Source organism: Macaca nemestrina, chromosome 1 (assembly GCF_043159975.1).
Source record: "Macaca nemestrina isolate mMacNem1 chromosome 1, mMacNem.hap1, whole genome shotgun sequence".
Classification (NCBI taxonomy): domain Eukaryota; kingdom Metazoa; phylum Chordata; class Mammalia; order Primates; family Cercopithecidae; genus Macaca; species Macaca nemestrina.
The window spans coordinates 232,466,217-232,489,253 of NC_092125.1; the positions used below are offsets into that span (position 1 = coordinate 232,466,217).

Consider the following 23,037-nt stretch of genomic DNA (forward strand, 5'->3'; position numbering starts at 1 on the left):
GGAAACCCCACCCCGCGTCAGCCAAGAGACAGACACAGCGGTGAGGCACCTGTGGGACTTTATTAGGTAAACAGACCCCAGCTCCAGCCACAGGCTTGGACCGGCCAGCTGAGAGTGGCCTCAGACGCCCGGCCAGGTTCCCTCCTCCCGGCCACAGCCTGGGCTTTCTCGGGGCCCCCAGTGTGCACAGGGCCGGGGTGTGCCGCCTGCAGTGGGAAGCAGGCTTCAGGCCGCCCCACCTCGGTCTGGTCCCGGCAGGCCCCCAACACCCGGCTCTGCTGTGGGAGCCGAGAAGAGACACCACCCGCCCCTCTCCTGCTGCCCTGGGGGCTCAGCCGGCACCCACCCTCCCCGTGGCCTGGGCAGGGGCTGGGGTGCGAGGCCTCCCCTCCCACTCTGAGTCACATGGAAAATGCGTCTCCCAAGTGTCTTAAGGGGCAGGAAGGAGGCCTGCCCCTCCCTAGCCAGTGCCCACAACAGGGGGTGTCCTGGGGGGCAGAACGGCCGACTCCCACCACAAGCTAACCTGGTGCACAGAGGCCCTGGGCACAGCCCTTCCCCATCCAGGAATATTTCCTAAATGTGCAGGGGCCGGAAGTTGGGGGTGGGAGGGGTCCGCTGACGGCTCCGTGAGGTGTGGGTCTCGCTGTGGACTCAGGATGGGGAGGGCTCGTCCCCGCGCCCAGGCCCTTCTGACTTCAGCCAGCACATCTTCTGCTGGTGCTGCTGGACAGCATCTTGCACACAGGCGTCCATCATGGCCTCGGTGAGGACCCCGTCCTCGGAGGCATACGCCGTGGCCTAGTGAGGAGAGAGGGAGCTGAGGGAGGCCGCATGGGAACCCCCCACCCCCAATGCACACCAGGGCCCCGAGGTGGGGAGGGGCCAAACCAGGGGCACCAGGACGGCCTCAGGGTGAAACACAGGCTTCCCGCACCTCAGCAGAGCCCAGCATGCGTGTGGGCACCGGGAGCGACCCCTGCAGTGCCACAGCCCTGCCTGCGTCCTCAGCACTGCTGTTTCTCGATGACTTTCTAATAATAGAAAGCCCAAGGCCAAGCCCCACTGACAGCTGACCGAGGGCAGCTCCCAAGAGGCCAGGGAATTGCAGACCCTCTGTGTGTCTCAGCCGTGGCCAGGCAGCATCCCCGAGTGGCACTGCACTTCAGACCCTCAGACCCTGACCCTCACCGGCCGCCAGGGCAGAGGCAGCCACTGCCCACCTCAGGGCACCAAGGCCAACCCTGCCCCCACCTCTCTGTCCTCCTGGCACAGGGCTTGGCATCCAGCACACAGACGCTGGAGCTGCTGGGACTGGGGCCCTTGGTGTTGCTTCAGGCAGCCTGAGGTCCAGCCCTTCTGCCATGGACAGGTCACTCTGCATCCCAGTGCCAGTGAAAGGCGTGGAGTCCCCAAGGGGAGGCACCTGTGGGTCAGGGTCTGGGCATGGGGACGCCCACTGGGCACCGTGCTTGGGAGTGCACCAGGACAGCTAGAGGAAGCACAGGGCAGGGGACGTTTCCCGGACAGCTGAGTGGGTCCCTAACCCCATCCTGGCTGTGCCTCCCAGAGGCAGGACTCATCTCACAGGGTAAAGGGGCAGCAGCGCACCATCCTCCCACAACATGGCTGCCACAACGGGACCTTCCATGGGGATGACCACATGGTGCCCGTCCCCACTGGCAGCGCCCACCCCTCGCCAAGAGCCACTGTGTGGGGAGACACTGACTGGAGCTGGACCGCCACTGTGCGTCAGGGGCCCAGGACTGCTCAACATTTTTGGTCTTGAGCCCACCCAAGAGAGTTCAAACAGGTGCAGGAACCCTCAGGGTGCACCCGAGTGGCTGCACCTTACCCAGGGCCCAGTGGAGGAAAGGGGATGAGCAGATGCTCACAGGGCCACCCCACCAGGAAGCACGGGGCCTGGCAGAGCCCACCAGAAGTGACAGCTAAATGTCACGTGGCCTCCTGGGTGGGATTCTGGGGCAAGACCCAGTCCCAGGTGGGGCCAACAGTGACACATGATGTTCACCACGTGGCAAGGCCCCGGGCCTGGGAGCTCTCTGTGCTACCCTTGCAACTTTTGTGGGAACCTAAAATCTTCAAACTATAAAAGGTCAAAGACAAGACCTGGACCTGATGTCTTCATGTGTGAATTCACCAAACATGAAGAATCAGCAGCACTCCTCAAACTCTGGGACAAATTGAAGAACATTTCTCACTCATCCTAGGAGGCCAGCATTACCCTGATATCAAACCCAGACAAAGACATCACAAGAAAAATGACAGGCCAATATCCCTGATGAGCATCACTGGCAAAGTCCTCAAGAAAATGCCAGCAAAATGAATTCAGCGGTATAGTTAAAGGACTCTACACCACGAAGAAGCAGGATTTATTCCTGGAATGCAAGGATAGTTCAACATAGGAAAATCAGTCAATGTTCCACATACTAAATGTTTATACAAAAATCAACTGATATTAGCAGAGTGGAGGAAAGAAACCACATGACCATTTCATCTGATCTAGGAAAAGCATTCGACCAAATTCAACACCCTTTTATGAGAAAAACATTCAAGAGGCTGTGTGCGGTGGCTCACACCTGTAATCCCAGCACTTTGAGACGACAAAGGGGGTAGATCACCTGAAGTCAAGGAGATCCACTGCCTTGGCCTCCCAAAGTGCTGTGATTACAGGTGTGAGCCACTGCACCCAACCCAAATTATTATTTTATTTATCTATTTATTTATTTTTGAGACAGAGTCTCGCTCTGTCGCCCATGCTGGAGTGCAGTGGCGCAATATCGGCCCGCTGCAAGCTCTGCCTCCTGGTTCATGCCATTCTCCTGCCTCAGCCTCCCAAGTAGCTGGGACTACAGGCACCCGCCACCAGGCCGGTTAATTTTTTTTTTTTTGTATTTTTTAGCAGAGACAGGGTTTCACTGCGTGAGCCAGGATGGTCTCGATCAACTAACCTCATGATCTGCCTGCCTCGGCCTCCCAAAGTGCTGGGATTACAGGTGTGAGCCACTGCACTGGGCCAGCCCAAATTATTATTAGTTTTAGTTTTAGTTTTAGTTTTTTGAGATGGAGTCTCACTCTGTTGCCAGGCTGGAGTGCAGTGGCGTGATCTCGGCTCACTGCAACCTCTGCCTCCTGGGTTCAAGCAATTCTCCTGCCTCATCCTCCAAAGTAGCTGGGATTACAGGCATGCGCCACAACACCCAGCTAATTTTTATAAAAAGTAGAGATGGGGTTTCACCATTTGCCCAGATGGTCTCCATCTCTTAACCTTGTGATCTGCCCGCCTCGGCCTCCCAAAGTGCTAGGATTACAGCTGTGAGCCACTACACCCGGCTTATTACTATTTTTTTCAGATGGAGTCTCACTCTGTCACTCAGGCTGGAGGACAGTGGCACCATCTCGGCTCACCACATCCTCTGCCTCCTGGATTCAAGATATTCTCCTGGCTCAGCCTCCTAAGTAGCTGGGACTACAGGCATGTGCCACCAACATGCCCGGGTAATTTTTGCATTTCTAGTAGAGGTGAGGTTGGCCATGTTGGCCAGGCTGGTCTTGAACTCCTGGCCTCAGGTGATCCTCTTGCCTCAGCCTCCCAATGTGCTGGGATTACAGGCATGAGCCACTGTGCCCGGCCCAAATTATTCTTATTTTTTAAGACAGGGTCTCGCTCTGTTGCCTAGGCTGGAGTGCAGTGGCACAATCACAGCTCACTGCAGCCTCAACCTCCTGGACTCAAGTGATCCTCCCACCTCAGCCTCCCAAGCAGCTAGCATTACAGGCATGCACTACCAGGTCTGGCTAATTTTTTCATTTTTTGTAAAATTTCCAGGCTGGTCCTGAACTCCTGGCTTCAAATAATCTGGCTGACTTGACCTCCCCAAATGCTGTGAATACAAGCATCAGCCACCACCACGCCCGGCCTCTGCTTTCTTAGTTGTGGAAATAGACCTGGTCTCAAGTGGGGATGGCCTGGAACAGAGACCTCAGCTGACCCACAAGGATGGGGTTTGAGATCTGGGGCTCTTTGTCACAGCGGCATAACCCAGCCTGTACTGACTAATACAGCCCCTATAGACCCTGGCTGCAATGTTTAAATCAAGGTAGTTGGCTACTTCATTAATCTGACACACATTCATTCAAAAGCGCTGCTAGGTTGAGTGACCAGGTTGTCACACAGACTCTGCAGACCCCAGAGGCAGCGATGCCTGTGTGTGGCCACGGCGCGTTCGGCCCCACAGACCTGGTTTTGCTTTTCCAGCAACCTCCAAAGACCAAAGCTTTCCGATGGCCACGCCCACACTGCTCTGAGTCCCGGCTCCCCGTCCCTGCAGCAGCCACGGAGCTGCAGGAGGGGGGCCTCCAAGGAACAACTGGCTGTGGGACAATCAGAGGCCACTCCCACCTGTGTGTCAAGGAGGACCAAGCCCAGGGATTTGGTCCAGAAAACACGACGTCCCTCCATCCCGACCCCCGACTCACACAGGGCCTGTCCTGACCAGCATTTACACCAGGAGGTGCCTGTTGGCCAAGGTGAGAGTCCGAAGCCTCCCGCCCCAGCCGGCAGAGCGCAGGCTACTGCAACGCTGGACGGGCTTCCAAAGAGCCCCGTGTGACCGTCAGCCACCAAAATGGGCCCCCTTTCCTGAGGGCATGAGCAGGTGGGCGCCACCATGTGGAGTGGCCCAACGGGGGTGGGGGCCCCGTGTCATGTCTGTGCACAGAAAACCCCTCAACAGAAGCTCCCGCGTGACACTGGTGCTGGGACAGGCGCAACCGGCCGTCTCCACAGCAGTTGGGCTCCCGTCTGGGTGGGTGAGCCCGAGCCTGACTCACCTGCCAGGACACAGCCAGCTGAGCGATCTCCCGGCCCGACATGCCCTCCGTCAGCCGAGCGATCTCCGAACACTTCCTCCCGTAGTCAAACTGGGCCAGCTTCAGACGCCTGGGGAAGGAGTTCCCAAGTGGGCCGGCCACGGCAGCGGCTCCCACACCATGAGGTGGGGACTGGAAGACACGCGGCCAGGCGGGCACCCACGCCAGATGTCCCCTTGGGAGGGGACCTCTCCCTGTGACAGCCCAGCTCTGCACCATCTGTCTGCTGCAGGCCAGGCCCAGACTGAGCAGGAAGAGAGCGGCTGCAGGGCCTGGAGATGGCCCCAACCACTCCTCACAGCAGCCCTGCCCACAGCTGCTCACACAGCACCCGCAGGACGCATGGCCTTTACGCTGGCAGTGGCGAGCCCTGACTTCTAGAAAAGCATCTGCCTGAAGGCCACAGACGCCAAGTCATGGTGCCAGGGCTACGAGCAGCCATGGGGGCGGGGGGAGCCCAGGGCAGGCGAGGGCATAGGGAAACAGGCCCAGACAGCTGGGCTGGCACGGAGCAGGTGGCAGCGGCAACCAGGCTCTCTTTCGTCGTCACTGGCGACAGCAGGGATTTAGGTCAGGTGCACAGAAGGACTCAGAAACCAGGGCCCTGGGGACGCCAAGAAGTGGAGCGGCCTCTGTTCATCTGGAGTGTTCCTGAGGCAGCCGGCGTGTGGCCCCAGGGCCCCTCATCACCTGGAGGGCTCTGCCCACCGTGCCTGCTGCACCCACCGCCAGCGACAGGGAGCTTGATAGCCTCAAGGCACAAGTGCAGCCGGAGCTGCGCCCCACACCATGAGGCTCCAGGGCCAGCGTGGCAGCTGGAGGAAGGCCAGGCCAGCAGCCAGCAGTGGACCATGAGGAGCCTCTCCCTCCAATCCCGACATGGGGTCTCAGAATAACATTCCACGTCACCTCCCATCGGGGTGGCTGGGCACAGGATTTCCTTACAGCCTTCCGTGGAGTGAAGAGGAATGGAAAAGAGGCCGGGCATGGTAGCTCACATCTGTAATCCCTGCACTTTGGGAGGCTGAGGAGGGTGAATCACTTGAGGTAAGGAGTTCGAGACCAGCCTGGCCAATATCATAAAACCCCGTTTCACGATACTAAAAATAAAAAAAAAATTTAGCCAGGCATGGTGGTGGGTGACTGTAATCTGAGCTACTCAGGAGGCTGAGGCAAAAGGACTGTTTGAACCCGGGAAACAGAGGTTGCAGTGAACTGAGATCATGCCACTGCACTCCAGCCTGGGGGACAAGAACGAGACTCCGTCTCAAAAAAAACAAAAAAAGGAATGTTGAAGGTTTGTAAGTGATGGTGGACTCTGCCCCCAAACCCAAGGAGATGCCACCAGGCTGTTCTCAGGTGGTGATGAAGAAAGGGGGGCGGGACCTCCCTGGATGTGGCCTCTGGGACCCTTGGGGCCCACAGTCTCCTGTGCGAAACTACAGGACAGGGAGGTGGTGCCCACCCCTGTGACGGGGCCTGCTGGGAGCGTCTGGAGAGCAGGGGCGGGGTGGGCCCTGAGCGAGGGTCCCTGGACAGGGGCGGGTGAGGCGGGACACTTACTGCTTTCCTTCTGTGGCCGGCTTAAGAACATACTTGTCAAAATACATTCTCACCAGGCGCTCCCGCTCCTCCAGCCGCGGCAGGTCGAAGTGAACCATCACGTCAATGCGGTCGTTGATGGCCCAGTCGAACTGCTCGGGCTGGTTGCTGGCCAGGACCAGCATGAACCTGCGGGGCGGAGATGAGGATGCTGGGGCCGGTGGCCGAGCTGCGCTGAGGGAATCGGGGCTGCCTCAGCCCCCACAGGAAGCATCTAAAGCAGCAAGAAACATGAGGACACGGGCACAGCCCTGGTCGGCCACCTGCCCCACCGTACCCAGCTGTCCCTCCGCCCGGCTTCCTGGGCCTCTGTTCTTGCCCCATATGGTGCTTCCCTGCTGACCCTCGCCAAGCCTGATAGGCAGCACCGGGACCACCACTCCTCCTGCTGCCTGAGCCCCGCCATGCTGGGAGCAGGGATGCAGGACCCAGAGTCCGTGTCAGGAGTGGCCACATGAGCCAGGAGCAGGACCTCAGGGGCTCGGGTGCAGCGGAGGCTCAGCAGGGCCCCAGCCCTGCCTCTCTGGGAAGGACCTGAGCCAGGGCTCCAGGGAGCGTGTACCGGCAGCAGCTGAGCCAGGGAGCCCAACACGCCTGAGGAGTCGGCCACGGCCAACTGGTAGGACTTGATCCTCCGTGTGACACGTGACTGGGGCTGGAGGGGCCCAAGAGACTAAAAAACTCAAACGTAGGGGATTTGGAAGGAAGTAGGGAGCCTGCCGTGGGGCGATCACCATACTGGGGACCTCAGGGCAGCAGCTCACGGAGGATGCACAATGTGGGGAGGCCCCCAGGCCTGGAGGGTGCACCCCTGTCCAACATCCGGGCGGGGGTCCAAGGCCCCAGGCTCCGCCCAAACACACAGGACCTGCTCGTGCCCAGCTTCCCGTGGGAGCAACCGTGTCTCCATCTCCCACCCCAGGGCACCCACACCCTCCAAGGGAGACCCAGCAGAGCCTCAGACAATCAGACCGCCTCCCTTGCCGGCACAGGACCGCGGAAACCCAGGGGCAGAGGGACCTGCAAGCTGGGGCGGCATCGCACAGGGCCTTGAGGACGGGACTGACCCCGGCTCTGCCCAGGAGGCCCCCGCATGTTCCTGAGTGACGCCCCATGCTGTCCCGAGCTGGGCCGTTCCCAGGGGACATCCGAGGTGGACACGCTGAGGCCACGGGTGCTGCCCAGCACTGTGATCCAGGGCCCCTGAGGTCCCTCGGTGGGAACCAAGGGCGACGGCTGCACAGCCCTACCCGGGGGCCTAGGACGCTCCCTCACTTGTTGCTGTGCTGGCCCGTGCGGTACAGGAAGGCGTTCAGTGTGGCCCGGAGGTCCTCGCTTATCTTCTCCTACAGAGAAGGTTCTAGCTTTAGACACCAGGAGCAAAGCCTTGTAAACAGCCACAGCAGAAGGTCCCACAGGCCTCCCTCCTGCAGGGAGCAGGGACGCGGCGACACTTTCATGGATCTAAACTCAAAAGCCTGACCAGGGCCAGGGGCGGTGGCTCATGCACATAACCTAGCATTTGGGGAGGCTGAGGAGGGCAGATCACCTGAGGTAGGGAGTTTGAGGCCATCCTGGCCAACATGATGAGACCCCGTCTACACTAAAAGTACAAAAATTAGCCAGGGTAGTGGCACACCTGTAGTCCCAGCTACGTGGGAGGCTGAAGCAGGAGAATCACTTCAACCTGGGAGGCAGAGGTTGCAGCGAGCCGGAATCGCACCGCTGCACTCCAGCATGGGCGACAGAGTGAGACTCTGTCTCAAAAACAAAAACAAAAACAAAAAAAACCCTGACTGGGCATGGGGGCTCACGTCTGTAATCCCAGAACCTCAGAAGGTCAAGGCGGGAGCATCTCTTATAGCCCAGCCTGGGTAACGAGGGGAACCTGGGAGGCAGAGGTTGCAGCGAGCTGAAATTGCACCGCTGCACTCCAGCATGGGAGACAGAGTGAGACTCTGGAAAAAAAAAAAAAAGCCTGACTGGGCATGGGGACTCACATATGTAATACCTGCACTTGAGAACGTCAAGGCGGGCAAACCTCTTTAGCTCAGAAGTTCGAGCCCAGTCTGGACAACGTGAGGAAACTCCATCTCTACTAACATTACAAAAAAATTAGCCGGGCATGGCACTGTGCCCCTGCAGTCCTGCCTACGCGGGCAGCTGAGGCAGGAGGACAGCTTGAGCTCGAGAGGTCGAGGCTACAGTGAACTGTGATCACGCCACTGCACTCCAGCCTGGGCGACTGAGACCCTGTCTTAAAATGATAATTAAAAGGCTGGGCGTGGTGGATCACGCATGCAATCCCAGTATTTTGGGAGGCTGAGGCGGGAGGATCATTTGAGATCAGGAGTTTTTGACCAGCCTGACCAACATGGTGAAACCCCATCTCTATTAAAAATACAAAAAAACATAACTGGATATGGTGGCAAAAGCATGTAATCCCAGCAATTTAGGGGGCTGAGGCAGGAGACTAGCTTGAATCCAGGAAGTGGAGGTTGCAGTGAGCCAAGATTGTGCCACTGCAAGCCAGCTTAAGCCATAGAGCGAGACTTCCTCTCAAATAAATAAAAATAAAAAGAGACCAGGGCATCCGGGTGTGGTGGCTCACGCCTGTATCCCAGGACTTTTGGAGGCCAAGGAGGGCGGATCACCTGAGGTCAGGAGTTCGAGACCAGCCTGGCCAACATGATGAAACCCCGTTTCTACTAAAAATAGAAATACTGTCTGGACATGGTGGTGGGCACCTGTAATCCAAGCTACTTGGGAGGCTGAGACAGAAGAATCGCTTGAACCCAGGAGGTGGAGGCTGCAGTGAGCTGACATTATACCCTTGCACTCCAGCCTGGCTACAGAGAGAGATTCCATCTCAAAAACCAAAACAAAAAAAACCTCAAAAGCCATAACGTAACTTCCAGCTGACCTAAAAAATGCTGTTTTTCACACAAAACTTAGAGAGAAAAAGACATTGATAAGAGGGCTGCAGCCTGGCCCAGGGAGACGGCTGTGTCCACTCCACCACCCCCGTGGTCAGACAGAGGCTTAGTGACACTCACGGTGGCTCGCTTCCGAAGGAAGGCGTCTGCTTCATCCACGAAGAGCAGGAGGCTGTGAACGAGAGGGAGGCCAAGCATGGCGAGAGTGACACCTGGAGTGGCCCACAGCAGCGTCCGGCTGTGGCGGGAGCAGGCCGAGCGGGCAGATCCCCAAGGGGTGCAGCCTCTGCCCCATCAGGAGCCCTAAGTCCTGGATCTGACAGAAGCCCATCAGCCTGGCCTCTGGGCAGCTGACCACAGCCCAGTCTCACAAGGCGCCGGGAAGCCAACGGCACACGGGGGCACCAGACTCTGCCCCGCAGGCTTCACCCCCACCCGGCCCAGTGCAGCGCTGGTGGCCGCTCAGAGTCCACACCAGGGGCAGGATCTTCTAAAGTGGGAGGGTGCCAGCCATGAGGAATGTGGTGCCAATGTGGACAGCTGAGGTCCCAAGGGTGCCCAGGCTGTGCCCTGCGCGGGGTCACTGTGGGACCTATCGAAGGGTGTGTGCCATGCTGTCTTCGGCTGACTTCCAAATGGTTCTACCAAAAGGAACTGGTGCCCACGCCCACCTGCACGCGTGTCGGAGGGAGGGCGGCCGTGGAGGAGGCGCCCCTGCAGCTGTGAAGACCCCTCACCCCCTACACCCACCCACCTCCCTTCTGTCCTGAGCCAAGTATCCCACTGGCAGCCTCCAAACACTGGGGGCCTCGTGTCCACCAGGGACCACACTCAGGGGACCTTCCCTCCGAGGGACCCTCCGCCCGGCCTCCTGCGTGACCACAAGGACAGAGCAGCAGAAAGACCACGAGGTCCCGGAAAGCCACCTGGACCCCCTTCCCCGAAGGCAGCCTGCTGGGCCGCAGTGAAGGGCCTGTGTGCATGCTGTGGGGACGTCTCACCCGCGCCGGCTGGTATTGGCCCAGTCAAACAGCTTGTGCATGGCGGTCACGCCTTCCCGCCCCATGGGGGCCACGTCCCCGCCTGTCATGATGGCGTAGTCCATGCCTGAGTGTACGGCGAGTTTCTAGACAGGAAGAGTGAGGGGAGTCAGAACAGATGTTTCCTCTGCCTCGGCAAAGCCTGCACACTCCACCCGGAGTGTGGAGCCCCTGTCGGGCGTCCCTGCCTGGAAGCCACAGCCTGGAAGCCACAGCCTAGAAGCCACAGCCTGCCAAACAGGAGACGTCCCCTGCCTGGAAGATGGGAGGCGCTGTTGCCCACACCAACACCCTGAACCTACATGAGAGCGGACAAAGGCCTAAGGGAAGTCCACTCCCCAGGCGGCCGACCCCCAGACACCTGCAGGCCGGTGAGATCCCAGCGGCCCCTGGCCCACCTGCGCAGCCAGGTGCTCTCACCTTGGCAAATAGCGTCTTCCCGGTGCCTGGCGGCCCGTACATCAGAACGTTCCTGTACAGGCTGCGGTTCTTCTTCGTGTTCCTTGTTGCTATAGCAATGTCGCGCACCCGCGCTTCCAGGCTGGGCTGCCAGGGAAGACGGGGACTTGGGGGCCACACTCAGGGCCCACGGAAGCCTTGGGAGTAGGGGCTGCAGCAATGCCCTGTTGTGGACTCCACTCCTCGGGGTGCCGTCCAGCTGACAGACAGCCTATCCCCGGCACAGTCCAAGCGGTCGCATCTCAGAAGCCGAAAGCTCCTCAGCACCACCACGAGTGCCAGCAAGGGCCACAGCCTGGCGCAGCTCCGGGGTCCCCTCCCTGCACCTCCCCGGTCCCAGGCACACCGACTTACACTCAGCACAACACCCTCCAGTGCATCCTGGGGCCGACTGAGGAGCCGCCGGCTGACCTACCGGAGCGGAAAGGGAAGCGCCATTGGGTCACCTGCCACAGCCACGGCACAGCCACCAACGCACAGACAAACTCAGTAACACACCGAAACGGAGCTGCCCCAAAGCACTGCCAGGACTGGCCAGGACCTGGAACCCCACCGCGCTGGGAGACTGGGTGACTGTTGCTGGGATTGGGGGCATTTTCCAGTTCCTTATTGGCTTTTATTTCATTACCTACCGAGTGATCTGTGGAGACCCCACCACCCCCGTGTGGAGAGCAGGCACCTCGGGGGTGGCCAGTGGCGCGGCTCCCCAGGGAGGCCGCCAGACACCATGGTCTGTGGCAGCTTCCCCGACACACACCAGCACACCCAAGTCCCAGCACTTGCAAGGACCCCGATGTGCTCCCAGGTCCCATCACGAGCCCCGAGCAGGGCAGACCGAAGCAGACGAGGCAAGAGTCTCACTGATGCAGACCCCTAAGCTACAGCGCCGGACAGGAAAACCCGGGCGTGAAGGAGCGTGCGGTTGCCTGTCATCCGGGGAAAGGGGAGGGACAGGAGGGTGTGCGCGGACAGGAGGGTGTGCGCGGACAGGAGGGTGTGCACGGGCGGGCTCTGCTCGTGGGGTAGAGGGGACTCAGCCAGGAACCGCACTCAGGAAGGACCAGGCCCGCGCTGCTACCTGGAAGGGGTGCTGCAGCGCCTCCAGCACCGTGATGCGGGACGTCTCCCTCACCAGGGATGGCTTCCACAGCCGAGCCTCGATGAAGCGGGCCGCCGCGGCTGTCCCATTCTTGGCAGAGTAGACCCCGCCAGCCAGCAGCGTCAGCCCAACCACCTGCAGCGGAGACACCGCACTGGCGTGCCTGCCCCACCCTCCCTCCCTCCTAGAGCGGGAGATGCACGGGGCTGCCCCACCCTCTCTCCGCCCAAGGGAGCAGCACAGGGCTGTGTGCTGGCAGCACAGGAACCCGAATTCCCGGCCCCGAATCCCACAGCCCCGCGGTTACAGGAGGCAGGCGGGGCCGTCACAGAGCCCTCACTCAGGGCCATTTTCTCTGCAACTGGCAGCATAAATCCTGCAAAGTCCCGGTCGCTGAGCAGGGCCCTGGGCAGACTCAGCAGGCTATGTCACAGGGCCACACACTCTGCTACTTCCTTGGCCACTAAAATGGTACTTTATTCCTGGAAAACAAGGCTAACCCGAAATCTCTGACTCGTTTTAAAAATCGATTAGGCTGACTGGGCGCGGTAGCTCAGGCCTGCGATCCCAGCACTTTGGGAGGCTGAGGCAGGTGGATCACCTGAGGTCGGGAGTTCGAGGCCAGCCTAACCAACCTGGAGAAACCCTTTCTCTACTAAAAAACAAAAAATTAGCTGGCCATGGTGGCACATGCCTGTAATCCTGTCTACGTGGGAGGCTGAGGCAGGAGAATCGCTTGAACCCGGGAGGCGGGGGTTGCAGTGAGCTGAAACCGTGCCATTACACTCCAGCCTATGCAACAAAAGCAAAAGTCTGTCTCAAAAACAAACAAAAACGTAGTCAGGCCTGGTGGCTCACCCATGTAATCCCAGCACTTTGGGAGGCCAAGACGGGCTGATCACTTGAGGTCCGAAGTTCGTGACCAGCCTGGCCAACGTGGTGAAACCCCATCTCTACTAAAAATAGAAAAACTGGCCTGGCCTGGTGGCACAGGCCTGTATTAGCTGGGCGTGGCGACGTGAGCCTGTAATCCCAGTCACTCGGGAGGCTGAGGCAGGAGAACTGCTTGAACTGGGGAGGTGCAGCTCGCAGTGAGCCGAGATGGCGCCACTGCACTCCAGTCTGACCACAGAGCAAGACCCTGCCTCTAAACACAAATACACAAAAGTCAATGGTGCATTAAGGAGCTCCCTCATGTTCTCATGTGACGCCGTCTCACCAACACGGGTGGAAACACCACCGGCGACATTCACCGTCACACTGGCGAGGCCACGGACAGGCGCTGCAGTCACAGCACAGGGCACCCGCACCATGGCAGAGCAACTGCCCACTGTGTGCCAGGCACCTACTGTGTGCTGGGCATGGGGGGACGGAGGACGCAGCCGTGTGCGACGTAGTGCGCCACCACAGCAGGCCGGAGCCTGAGCACAGAAGAGTGAGGCTTTAAACAAGAGAAGAATCTGTGAACTTCAAACTCTCAGGGTTTTATAAGGACTAAAGAAGGTTTTTGCAAAATGGAGTCGGGGTCTTTGTTTTTGTTTTGAGAAGGAGCCTCGCTCTGTGGCCCAGGCTGGAGTGCAGTGGCGGGATCTCGGCTCACTGCAACCTCCATCTCCCGGCTCATGTGATTCTCCTCCCACAGCCTTCTGAGTAGCTTGGACTACAGGCGCCCGCCACCATGCATGGCTAATTTTTTTGTATTTTTTTTTCTTTTTTTTAGTAGAGACGGGGTTTCACCGTGTTAGCCAGGATGGTCTCGATCCCCTGACATCGTGATCCGCCCACCTCTGCCTCTGCCTCCCAAAGTGCAGAAATCACAGGTGTGAGCCACCACTCTTGACAATTTTTTTCTTGAGACAAGGATTTGTTCTGTCGCCCAGGATGGAGTGCGGTGGTGCGATCTCAGCTCACTGCAGCTGCAACCTCCCTAGGTTTAAGTGATCCTCCTACCTCAGCCTCTCGAATAGTGGGACCATAGGCGCTGCCACCTCACCCAGTTAATGTTTGATTTTTTTGTAGAGATGGAGTCTCACTGTGTGGCCCAGGCTAGCAACTGTGTTTTCTTCTTCTAGCTTGAGAAGGGAGAAGCAGCCGTGGCCAGCAGGTACAACGTGGGTTTGCTCTGTGCTGGCAGAGCGCCAGGGCCTGTGCAGAGCCAGCAGGGACAGGACCCAGGGCTCCAGGAGGCCCACACAGGCTGCCCCTCAGCCACCTCCCAGCCTTGTTTTATAAGAATGTTTACCGTGGCTGTCACTTTCTTCCGGTCTGTCAAAAAGGCATGGAATCCTTCCCCAAACAAGGTGCCAGCCGTCCTGCGGGGAAAGCAGCGATGTGACCAGGACGGACAAGAAGATCCACGCCACGTAGCAAGAGCAGGTCGAGGCCCTGAGATGGCGGCCCGGCCTTGCCAGGACAGAGGGGCAGTGACCCCACCAAGGAGCCAGCCTACGGCGGCCAGGCCTGGAAGAGCTGGAGAGCCCCAGGAACAGCAACTCACACCTGCGGAGCTCCGTCTGCAGCCAGCATGGGCCTCGGCAGCGCTCACCTGATGGACTCCAAGACGGTCTGACGGTGCTCGGCCGCCTTCAGGTGGATCTGCTCGCGGATGATGTCTGCGTTCTCTCGTTCGGCCTTGGCGCGTGCCCGGGCCTCGGCCTCCACTCGCAGTATCTCGTTCTTCTGCCGCAGCTCCATCTCCCGCTCCACGGTGGCTGCCCCAGAGAAGCAGGGCAGCTCAGTGCCACGCAGTGCAGCACGTCTGCCTCCGTCCACACGGTGGACAGCCCCACGCCACGGACCGGCCCACACCGCTGGCAGGCTAAGGCCACGGACAGGCCCACGCCGCCACCAGGCCCACGCCACAGACAGGCCACCACAGACCAGCCCAGGCCACGGACTGGCCCAGGCCACTGACAGGCCCACACTGCCAATAGGCTAAGACCATGGACTGGCTCACACTGAGGACAAGCCCAGCCCATGGGCAGGCCCACACCACAGCCCGCACCATGCCATGGACAGACACACACAGGCCTTTGTAGGAACGGTGCACATGCCGGCCCTGCCCGTGGATTAGAGCCCCTGAAATCCGACCCAGAGGCCCAGGCACCTTGTCAGGATGTTCGCTTTAAAGCAAAGAACTGGAATGTGGAGTTCCCAGAGAAGCCCCCCTCACACAGAAACACAGCTGTCAGATCTCAGAGGCGCGTGCCGTGCCGTGTCTGGCTATGGAATAGTGAACGTGCACACCTCACCACAAGCCCATCCCCGGCGAAAAGTGGTGACAAACATTCGCCTGGCGCCCTCACCGACAAATGCCACGTGGCACCAAATACTTGTGATCCTCATCGGGGACAGTAAAGACAGTAAACAGGACAGTCCAGACCCATGTTCGAAGCAGAACACAGAGACTCACACCTGTAATCCCAGCTCTGTGGAAGGCCGAGGCAGGTGGAGAACGAGGTCAAGAAGTTCAAGACCAGCCTGCTCGACATAGTGAAACCCTGTCTCTACTGAGGATACAAAAAAATTAGCCGGGTGTGGCGGCGGGCACCTGTGATCCCAGCTACTCGGAAGGCTGAGGCAGAATTGCTTAAACCCAGGAGACGGAGGCTGCAGTGAGCTGAGATTGTGCCACTGCACTCCAGCCTGGGTGACAGAGCGAGACTCCGTCTCAAAAAAAAAAAAAAGACCCACGTTCTTCCCATGAAGTGAAGCAGCTCCCGCCCTCCCCGCACAGGCCCTGGCGTCTGGTCGCAGACCGAGGTGCCTTCCGAGAGGCAGTCCCACCCCAGGAAGCCCCAGCAGCCTTGCCCACTGCATGGGTAGCTATGAGGGGCTCAGGCTCAGTGCACGCCGGGTAAGTGTCTGTCAGGCGCTGAGGTCCACAAGCAGCCCCCGCTCTCCATGCTGCCACCATGGCCTCCGCCCCAGCCAGGAGAGCAGACAGCCTACCTCGCCGCATGGCCTCCTGCTTCTGCACTGACTCTTCCTGCTTCCGTAAATTCTCCTCATTGAGAAGTTGCTGAGAAGAAGCCGTAGAAAAAGAGAAAAGCTTTTAAAACCAGAAAAACACTCAACACCAATCCAGAGGTTGTGTCTGCCCCAGGACCGGGGGCTCCAAGCGTCCCGCGCACCTGGGGCCCTGCAGATGCCACAGCCGGACACAGACACAGGTGACATCGGCCGGGACGGCAGTCGCTGAGGGGCTGCTTTCAGAACCCAAACTCCCCAGCGGCAGAAACAGCCCCCACTGCGGCTTCCCTGAGAAGGGCCACTGCGCGGCCGACCTCCCAACATCACCGCCCTGATTCACGCTGTGCTGAAGGAAGCCTGTCTTCTGCCAAGAAAACGTTGAAGCTACAATGGCCACAACAGGCAACGCGTGAACCCCGCCTGTGAGCTCAGGACTAGGGCGACGGGCCCTAAGGAGAAGGGAGCAGATGTCACCCAAGCTTTTCTGATGGGCCCAGAGACCTGCTCTCTGCCACTGACCAGCCATCACAAGCACAACCCCCCACGCTGCCAGCTGGGCACCCGGGTGGGAGACAAGGAGGCTCCACGAGCCTGGAGAGCCTCTGCTGCGGAGACCATGCAGGGGGTGTGCGGGGGGTGATTCTGCCCGTGTGGGGGTGTATGCGCAGGGCGTGTGTGCCCGTGGTGGGGGGTGTGCCCATGCAGGAGGGGTTATGCATGCCCATGTGGGTGTGGGCCGGGGTGTGTGTGCCCATGTGTGGTGTGTGTGCCCGTGTGCGGTGTGCGGGGATGTGTACGTGCCCGTGTGCGGGGTGTGTGTCCATGTGGGGGGGGTGTGTACCTGTGTGCAGGGTGTGTGTGCCCGTGTGTATGGGGGTGTGTTTGCGGGTGGGCGTGTGTGGGCCTCTGTGGGGCTGTGTGTGTTCCCGTGTGGGGGGGTGCCTGTCTCCCTGTACGTGTGTGCACATGTCTCTGCATGTGTGCCTGTACACGTGTGCCGGTGCGCGTCTGTCCACGAAGTTTCCCCTGCACTAGCACCCACCATCAGCAGCCCCAGCGTTCTGGCCCCACGGCCTCTGACCCACCGACCGGTACGAAGCCGCCTACATTCTCAGGGACGCAGGCGCCTCGCAGGGGAGGCTCAGCTCACCTGCTGCTTCAATTGGTCCTCGTAGCGCTGCCGGGCCAGCTTGTCTTGATACTGGGCCCTCTGGGGGAGAAGAGGGCGGCAAGGACACATCTCAGCCGGGAGCTGCACTCAGGGCCGACCCGGCCGGGCACCGGGACTCCCACGCGCCATCAGCCTCACACAAACATGGGGGGGTGGGGACCTCCCGTCCGGCTCAGCAGTGAGGGACTTTGCAGGTCTTAGGCGTTTGTGCAAGGCTGTTCCAAGGGCAGCTCTAAAGGCTGACTCCAGAGCGCCTGGGACCGTGCCCGGCTCCTAGTCCTGCCCCGAGCCATCCCCTGGAGTCGGGCGGCCTCCCTCACGGCCTCTCGCGCTCTTACGGCCTGGTGCTGCCGCGTCTCCTCGCTCAGGGTCTTCCTCCTTTCCTCGGCCTGCGCCCGGATCTGCTCGCTCCTGAGCTGCTCCACAGCGGCCTCGTACTCCTGCAGAGCACAGCACCCACCACGTGGCACTTCTCAGGGCTGGCGCTGCCTGACAGTCCCTCCTGTGTCTGCACGGGCCCCGGCACGGCAGAGACTCCGTACCCGGACTAGTGTGTGCAGCAGGCTCGGGGCTTCCAGCTGCATCTGCACCCAGGCTCAGGCCCTGGGGGAATCCAGACCCGCAGGCAGAGAAGCACCAGCAGAAGCCTGCGAAGGCCCCCGGGGAAGGAGGGCGAACACCAACCCCACCCAAGGCTGTTTCTGGGCAGCTCCGGTCAGGTGCTCACTTTTGGACCATGATGGGGGCAGAGCTCGTGCCTATTCTAGGAATCCTGCTGGGTGGGCCGGGCGTCATGGCTCCAGCCTATAATCCCAGCGCCTTGTGAGGTCAAAGTGGGTGGATCACCTGAGGTCAGGAATTAGAGACCAACCTGGACAACATGATGAAACCCCATCTCTACTAAAAATATAAAAATCAGCCAGTTGTGGTGGCGGGCTCTTGTAGTCCCAGCTGCTCAGAGGCTGAGAAAGGAGGTTGAACCCAGGAGGTGGAGGTTGCAGTGAGCCGAGATCACGCCACTACACGCCAGCCTGGAAAACAGACTAAGACTCTGTCTTTAAAAAAATAAAAATAATATGAAACAGGGCGGGCACAGTGGCACATGCCTATAATCCCAGCACTTTGGGAGGCCGAGGCAGGTGGATCACTTGAAGTCAGGAGTTCGAGACCAGCCTGGCCAACATGGTGAAACCCTGTCTCTACTAAAAATATAAAAAGTAGCCAGGTGTGGTGGCGGGTGCCTGTAATCCCAGCTATTCAGGAGGCTGAGGGAGGAGAATTGTTTGAACCCAGGAGGCGGAGGTTGCAGTAAGCCCAGAAGGCACCACAGAACTCCAGCCTGGGAAACAGACTCCATTTCAAAATAAATAAATAAATAAAATAAAACAAAAAAATCCTGCTGAGCATAATGAAATGAGGTGAGAACCTCAAGAAGACCCAGGCCCTCCAGACGACAAGACACCCTCACCAACACTGGTCCTCCCTCTCGGGTGGCACTGCAGCAGCGTCTCTCACCTCCCCTTGTTTCCTTCTGTGAGATGAGGCACCCAAGCTTGGCCCTGGGCCCCACTGCTGCCCATGTACACGTCGCTGGCCCTACCCACCGGCAGTAGCCCACCAATCTCCACGCCCAAACCCCACGTGCACCCCGGCCTCCCCACCCACACCGGCCCCACTCACTTTGAGCTTGGACTGTTGCTCCAGCTGCAGCGTCTGCTCCTGCATCTGTGCCAGATTCAGGGCATCCTTGGCATAACCTGTGGATGCAGGGGCACGGAGGGCAGGTGTTAGGATACCCGGATGCCACTGGGCAGGCATGCACATCAGCCAAGGGGCTTTCTGGAATCCACGGCCACGCCTCGACCTCAAAGCCCCCAGCCCTGCCTCACCATCCTCCTTCCCAGTCAGACCTGGCATGACGATGCCCCGTCCCCAGCACATGGGCTGATGCATTTGTGGGGTTTTACCCCCCAGGGACAGTCTTGGAGGGTCACATCGGGAAGGCCGTCCCACATGGACGGGAGGAGGCTATTTCCCAATTCAACAGAAAGTCAGGTGATGGCTAAAGGGTCCTCTATTTTTTCATGTTACAAACGCTTTTCTTAAGCTTCCAATAGCTATTGTCATTGATCTGCCATCAGGCACGTGCAGGCAAGAAAGAGAATGAATAAGAACTGGATACCAGCCAACACGCTCAGGGTGACGAGGGCAAGCGTATGACAACGTCCCCAGTTACACTTTGTTCCTGGTGGGGAACTGACAGGTTGACGTTTGGGTGTTCTGGGACAGAAGTACGTATTCTCCGAGCTGCTGAGGCCTAAGCATCAGGTCTCAAAATTTTCTGGGATGACAGTTTTCCCATCACAAAATTTTACCATAAAAATCTTCTGGTCAAGCACGGTGGCTCACTCCTGTAATCCCAGCACTTTGAGAGGCTGAGGCGGGTGGATCACTTGAGGCCAGGAGTTAGAGACCAACCTGACCAATGTGGTGAAACCCCATTTCTACTAAATATACAAAAATCAGCCGGGTGCAGTGGCGCACACCTGTAATCCCAGCTACTCTGAGGCTGAGGTGGGAGGATGGCTTGAACCCCAGAGGCAGAGGCTGCAGTGAACCCAGATCATGCCACTACACTCCAGCTGGATAGAGAGAGACTTAAAGAAACAAATCTCCAGGCTGGCCAACATGGCGAACCTCGTCTCTACTAAAAAGACAAAAAAAGAGCAGGGCACAATGGTACACGCCTGTGACCTCAGCTACTTGGGATGCCGAGGCTGGAGAATTGCTTGAACCCAGGAGGTGGATGTTGCGATGAACCGAGGTTGCGCCACTGCACTCCAGCCTGGGCGACAGAGCGCATCTCCATCTCAAATAAGTAAATAAATAAATACATCTTCTAACACAGAAAGACACGTCCGTAAAGCCGGCAGGGACCCCTGATGTTCCTGGGCTGGGGCTTTGTCTCTCTGCCTCCTGCAGGCTGTCTCACTTTTTGAAGCCTTCAGAGTCAACTGCAGCAAACACATCACTACCTAGAGCTCGACGTTTGTTCTCAGCTCAGGTGTAATTTTTGGAGGTGACTGACACAGGTGTGAAGCACTGTGGGGAGCACTCATTGCATTTAGACAGAGGCAGCGATGCACTGGCGTGTGGGGTGGCTCTGCTTGGGCCTGTGGTTAGGCACGAACTGGCCTGACGGGCATCAGCGTCAGAGTCCAGGAAAGAGCTTGGAGGCCAACCTCGGGGGCCCCAGTGACCACAGCACAGATGGGACAGGGACCTGCCTCTCAGGGAAGACAGTGCCAGGTCAATGGGTTTGGCTGGTGAGCTCAGGAAGCCAAGGGCTGAAGGGCCCCGGGGCCCTCACCCACTCTCACTCTGACCTGGAGGGGGCCGAGGGTGTGTCAGCCCCCAGGGTCTTGCCACAGAGCAGTGACAGGAACGTGGGCGTCACAGTGAGGCGCTCTGCCTACCTCCTCCCGAGAGGACCTTTGGCTGGATTAAGCTGAGGCCACTCCCTCCCCTGAAAATGGCTCATTGACAGTTCCCACCTCCAGTGACTCTGGGGAGGATGAGAGGGGAAAGAGCAGGTCTGGGGCTCGTGTGGCCTCTCGTTATTAGAATGAGAACAATCATTCACCACCTTGGGGTGACCCTGTGCCAGGACGTGCTCCCAGCGCATGGATTCACACCCACTGGGCACGAGGGTCTCCTCCAGGCACCCCTCTGTGGAGGGCAGGGCGAGCGCTGGTGCTCACACAAACAGTTCTGGGACAATGTGCTGCTCTGGCTTCCAAGGACAGGCCGCAGGAGGGGTCAGGGAAGACCCTGGGAACGAGGCAGCATGGGGCTTTGCCTCCAGGGACAGAGGAGGCAGCCAGGCTGTGAGGAGGAGCCGCCCATTTGCCCGGAGAGCAGCAAGGCCAAAGCAACGGGCTCCAGCCGAATCTCGGCGACCCTGCTGCCAGGAAAGGGGCACACAGGAAGCCAGGAGGGGACGGGCTTGCAGAGGGACTACCAGGCAGATGGGCACGGCAGGGAGCACCCGGGGAAAAAGAGGTCCAGGACGGAAAGGGAGCGGCAAACTTTGGAGAAACCTCTCTCACCAGCCAGCAGTCAGGCCAGGAAGGAGGGAAGGGATAAAAATGAAAGAATGAAAGCGTCCACACCTGGAACAGAATCCACAGGAAACAAAGACTGATGGAGGGCTCCCCACGGTGCACCTGGCAGGCCCCGCTCGACCACAGAGGGCAGGCCAAAGCACTGGCAACCCAGGCAGTGCAGACTGCAGATCAGGGGCTCTGGGGCTGCCAGGACTGGAGCAACTCAGAGGCACAGGTCTGCACCATGGGGAGGAGGCCCTCGGCGGCCCGAGGCTGCTCAATCAGGCCTGTACCACTGATAACTGAGATTCAGCTTCTCGAAGTGGGACAAGTTTCGATCTCTAAGTGAAGTTAGCAGGTGAAAACCCTCAGGAATTCGGACAGAAAGGAACCCTCCAAATGAGCCTGCAGCAAGAAAGTCCGTCACCCAAGTCCGCTGTCCTCCGAGGTGCCCTGAAGTCCAGCCCTTGATTCCCATCCTAACCTGATCATTAAAATTACCCAGCAAGGCCATGAGCAGCGGCTCACGCCTGTAATCCCAGTGCTTTGCGAGGCCGAGGTGGGCGAATCACCTGAGGCCAGAATTCAAGACCAGCCTGGCCAACATGGTGAGTGCTCACACCTGAGGGCACTGGGTCAGGGATTTCCTCAAGTTGGGCAGCACGGCCTGACCTGCGGTTCACAGACCTCGCCGTGCAAACGCTAACGTCTTCCAACAAGAACTGCAAATCTGCTAGACTCTTGTTAGAACCAAATAACTCTCAAATATGCTTCCCTCGTTATGTGGCAATTGCTAGCAACCACCCAACAAACCCATCTACCGACATGGCCACGCCTCGGCCTGCGCCACGTGGAGGCAGCAAGCGCAGAAAGATCCCACGCACTCGGTGGTAACTGAAAGACCAGGGCCAGCCCCAGGCCCTGACCCTGTAACCCGTGAGCGCCACCTCCGCACCTGACCCGCTCTTGACAGCTGCAGAGGTGCAAAAGGGTGAAGGAAAGAATCCGATCCTCCCGGCACGCGAAACGGCTCCGGCCGGGGGTGCTCCGGGGGCGCAGTCTCCCCCGGGAAGTGGCTGCCGACAACGGCGAGGAGCAGCAAGGGCCAGAGCTCCGGGCCCGGCCCGGCCCGGCCCGACCGTCCCACCCGCTCCGCTCCGCCGCACTCACGCGACTGCTCCAGCTCGCGGGCCGCCTTGGCGGCGCGCTCCAGGCCGGTGGGGTCGAAGTTGCTCCATTTGTCCTTGGGCGCCGGCCGGTCTCCCAAGACGCGGTCTCCGCCGCCCTCGGCCCCGGGCTGCGCGGGCGGCAAAGGCAGCGGCGGCCCCGCGCCTTCACCCTTGGGGCCCTTGTTAATGCCGAAAAGCCACGACATGCTCGCGCCGCCGCCGCCAGGACTCCAACCCGAGTCTGACTCGCGTGCGTCTGGGACAAGCCTCCACGAGCCGCGAGCCGGTGGCCAAGACCACTGCGCAGGCGCGACACACCCCCTTCCTCCCGGCAATAGAAGCGCGTAAGGGACACGCGCGCAGCCCTCGGATTGGCCGCCAGGACAGTGACGCCACAGCGACGGCGCCGCCATGGCGGAGCGTGCTCTGGGACCCAGCGGGCGGGAATGGGGGGCGGGAGTAGGGCGGGCGGGGTGAAGCGTCTGGCTACGGGAGCCACGCCGGGACAAAATTCTCGAGGGACGGACGCGAACCCGGGGCAACCTCCGCCCAGCGCCGCGACCGCGTCGTTGCCAGGGGCTCCGCGGAGT

General features: G+C 59.5%; 1 protein-coding gene across 1 annotated transcript; it reads right to left on the bottom strand.

Annotated features, from left to right (window-relative positions):
* Positions 1-41: 41 nt before the first annotated feature.
* Positions 42-22,749, bottom strand: LOC105498324 (ATPase family AAA domain containing 3A). The gene is made up of 16 exons (XM_011770369.2): positions 22,449-22,749; positions 18,853-18,929; positions 17,511-17,612; positions 17,152-17,211; positions 15,981-16,050; positions 14,575-14,740; positions 14,272-14,341; positions 12,009-12,164; positions 11,285-11,341; positions 10,892-11,017; positions 10,433-10,557; positions 9,552-9,603; positions 7,771-7,841; positions 6,457-6,624; positions 4,855-4,963; positions 42-801 (listed from the first exon to the last, which is right to left on the bottom strand). Exons 1-16 carry the CDS (start codon positions 22,651-22,653, stop codon positions 655-657), a joined length of 1,761 nt encoding a protein of 586 aa, XP_011768671.1. The 5' UTR covers positions 22,654-22,749; the 3' UTR covers positions 42-654.
* Positions 22,750-23,037: the final 288 nt, after the last annotated feature.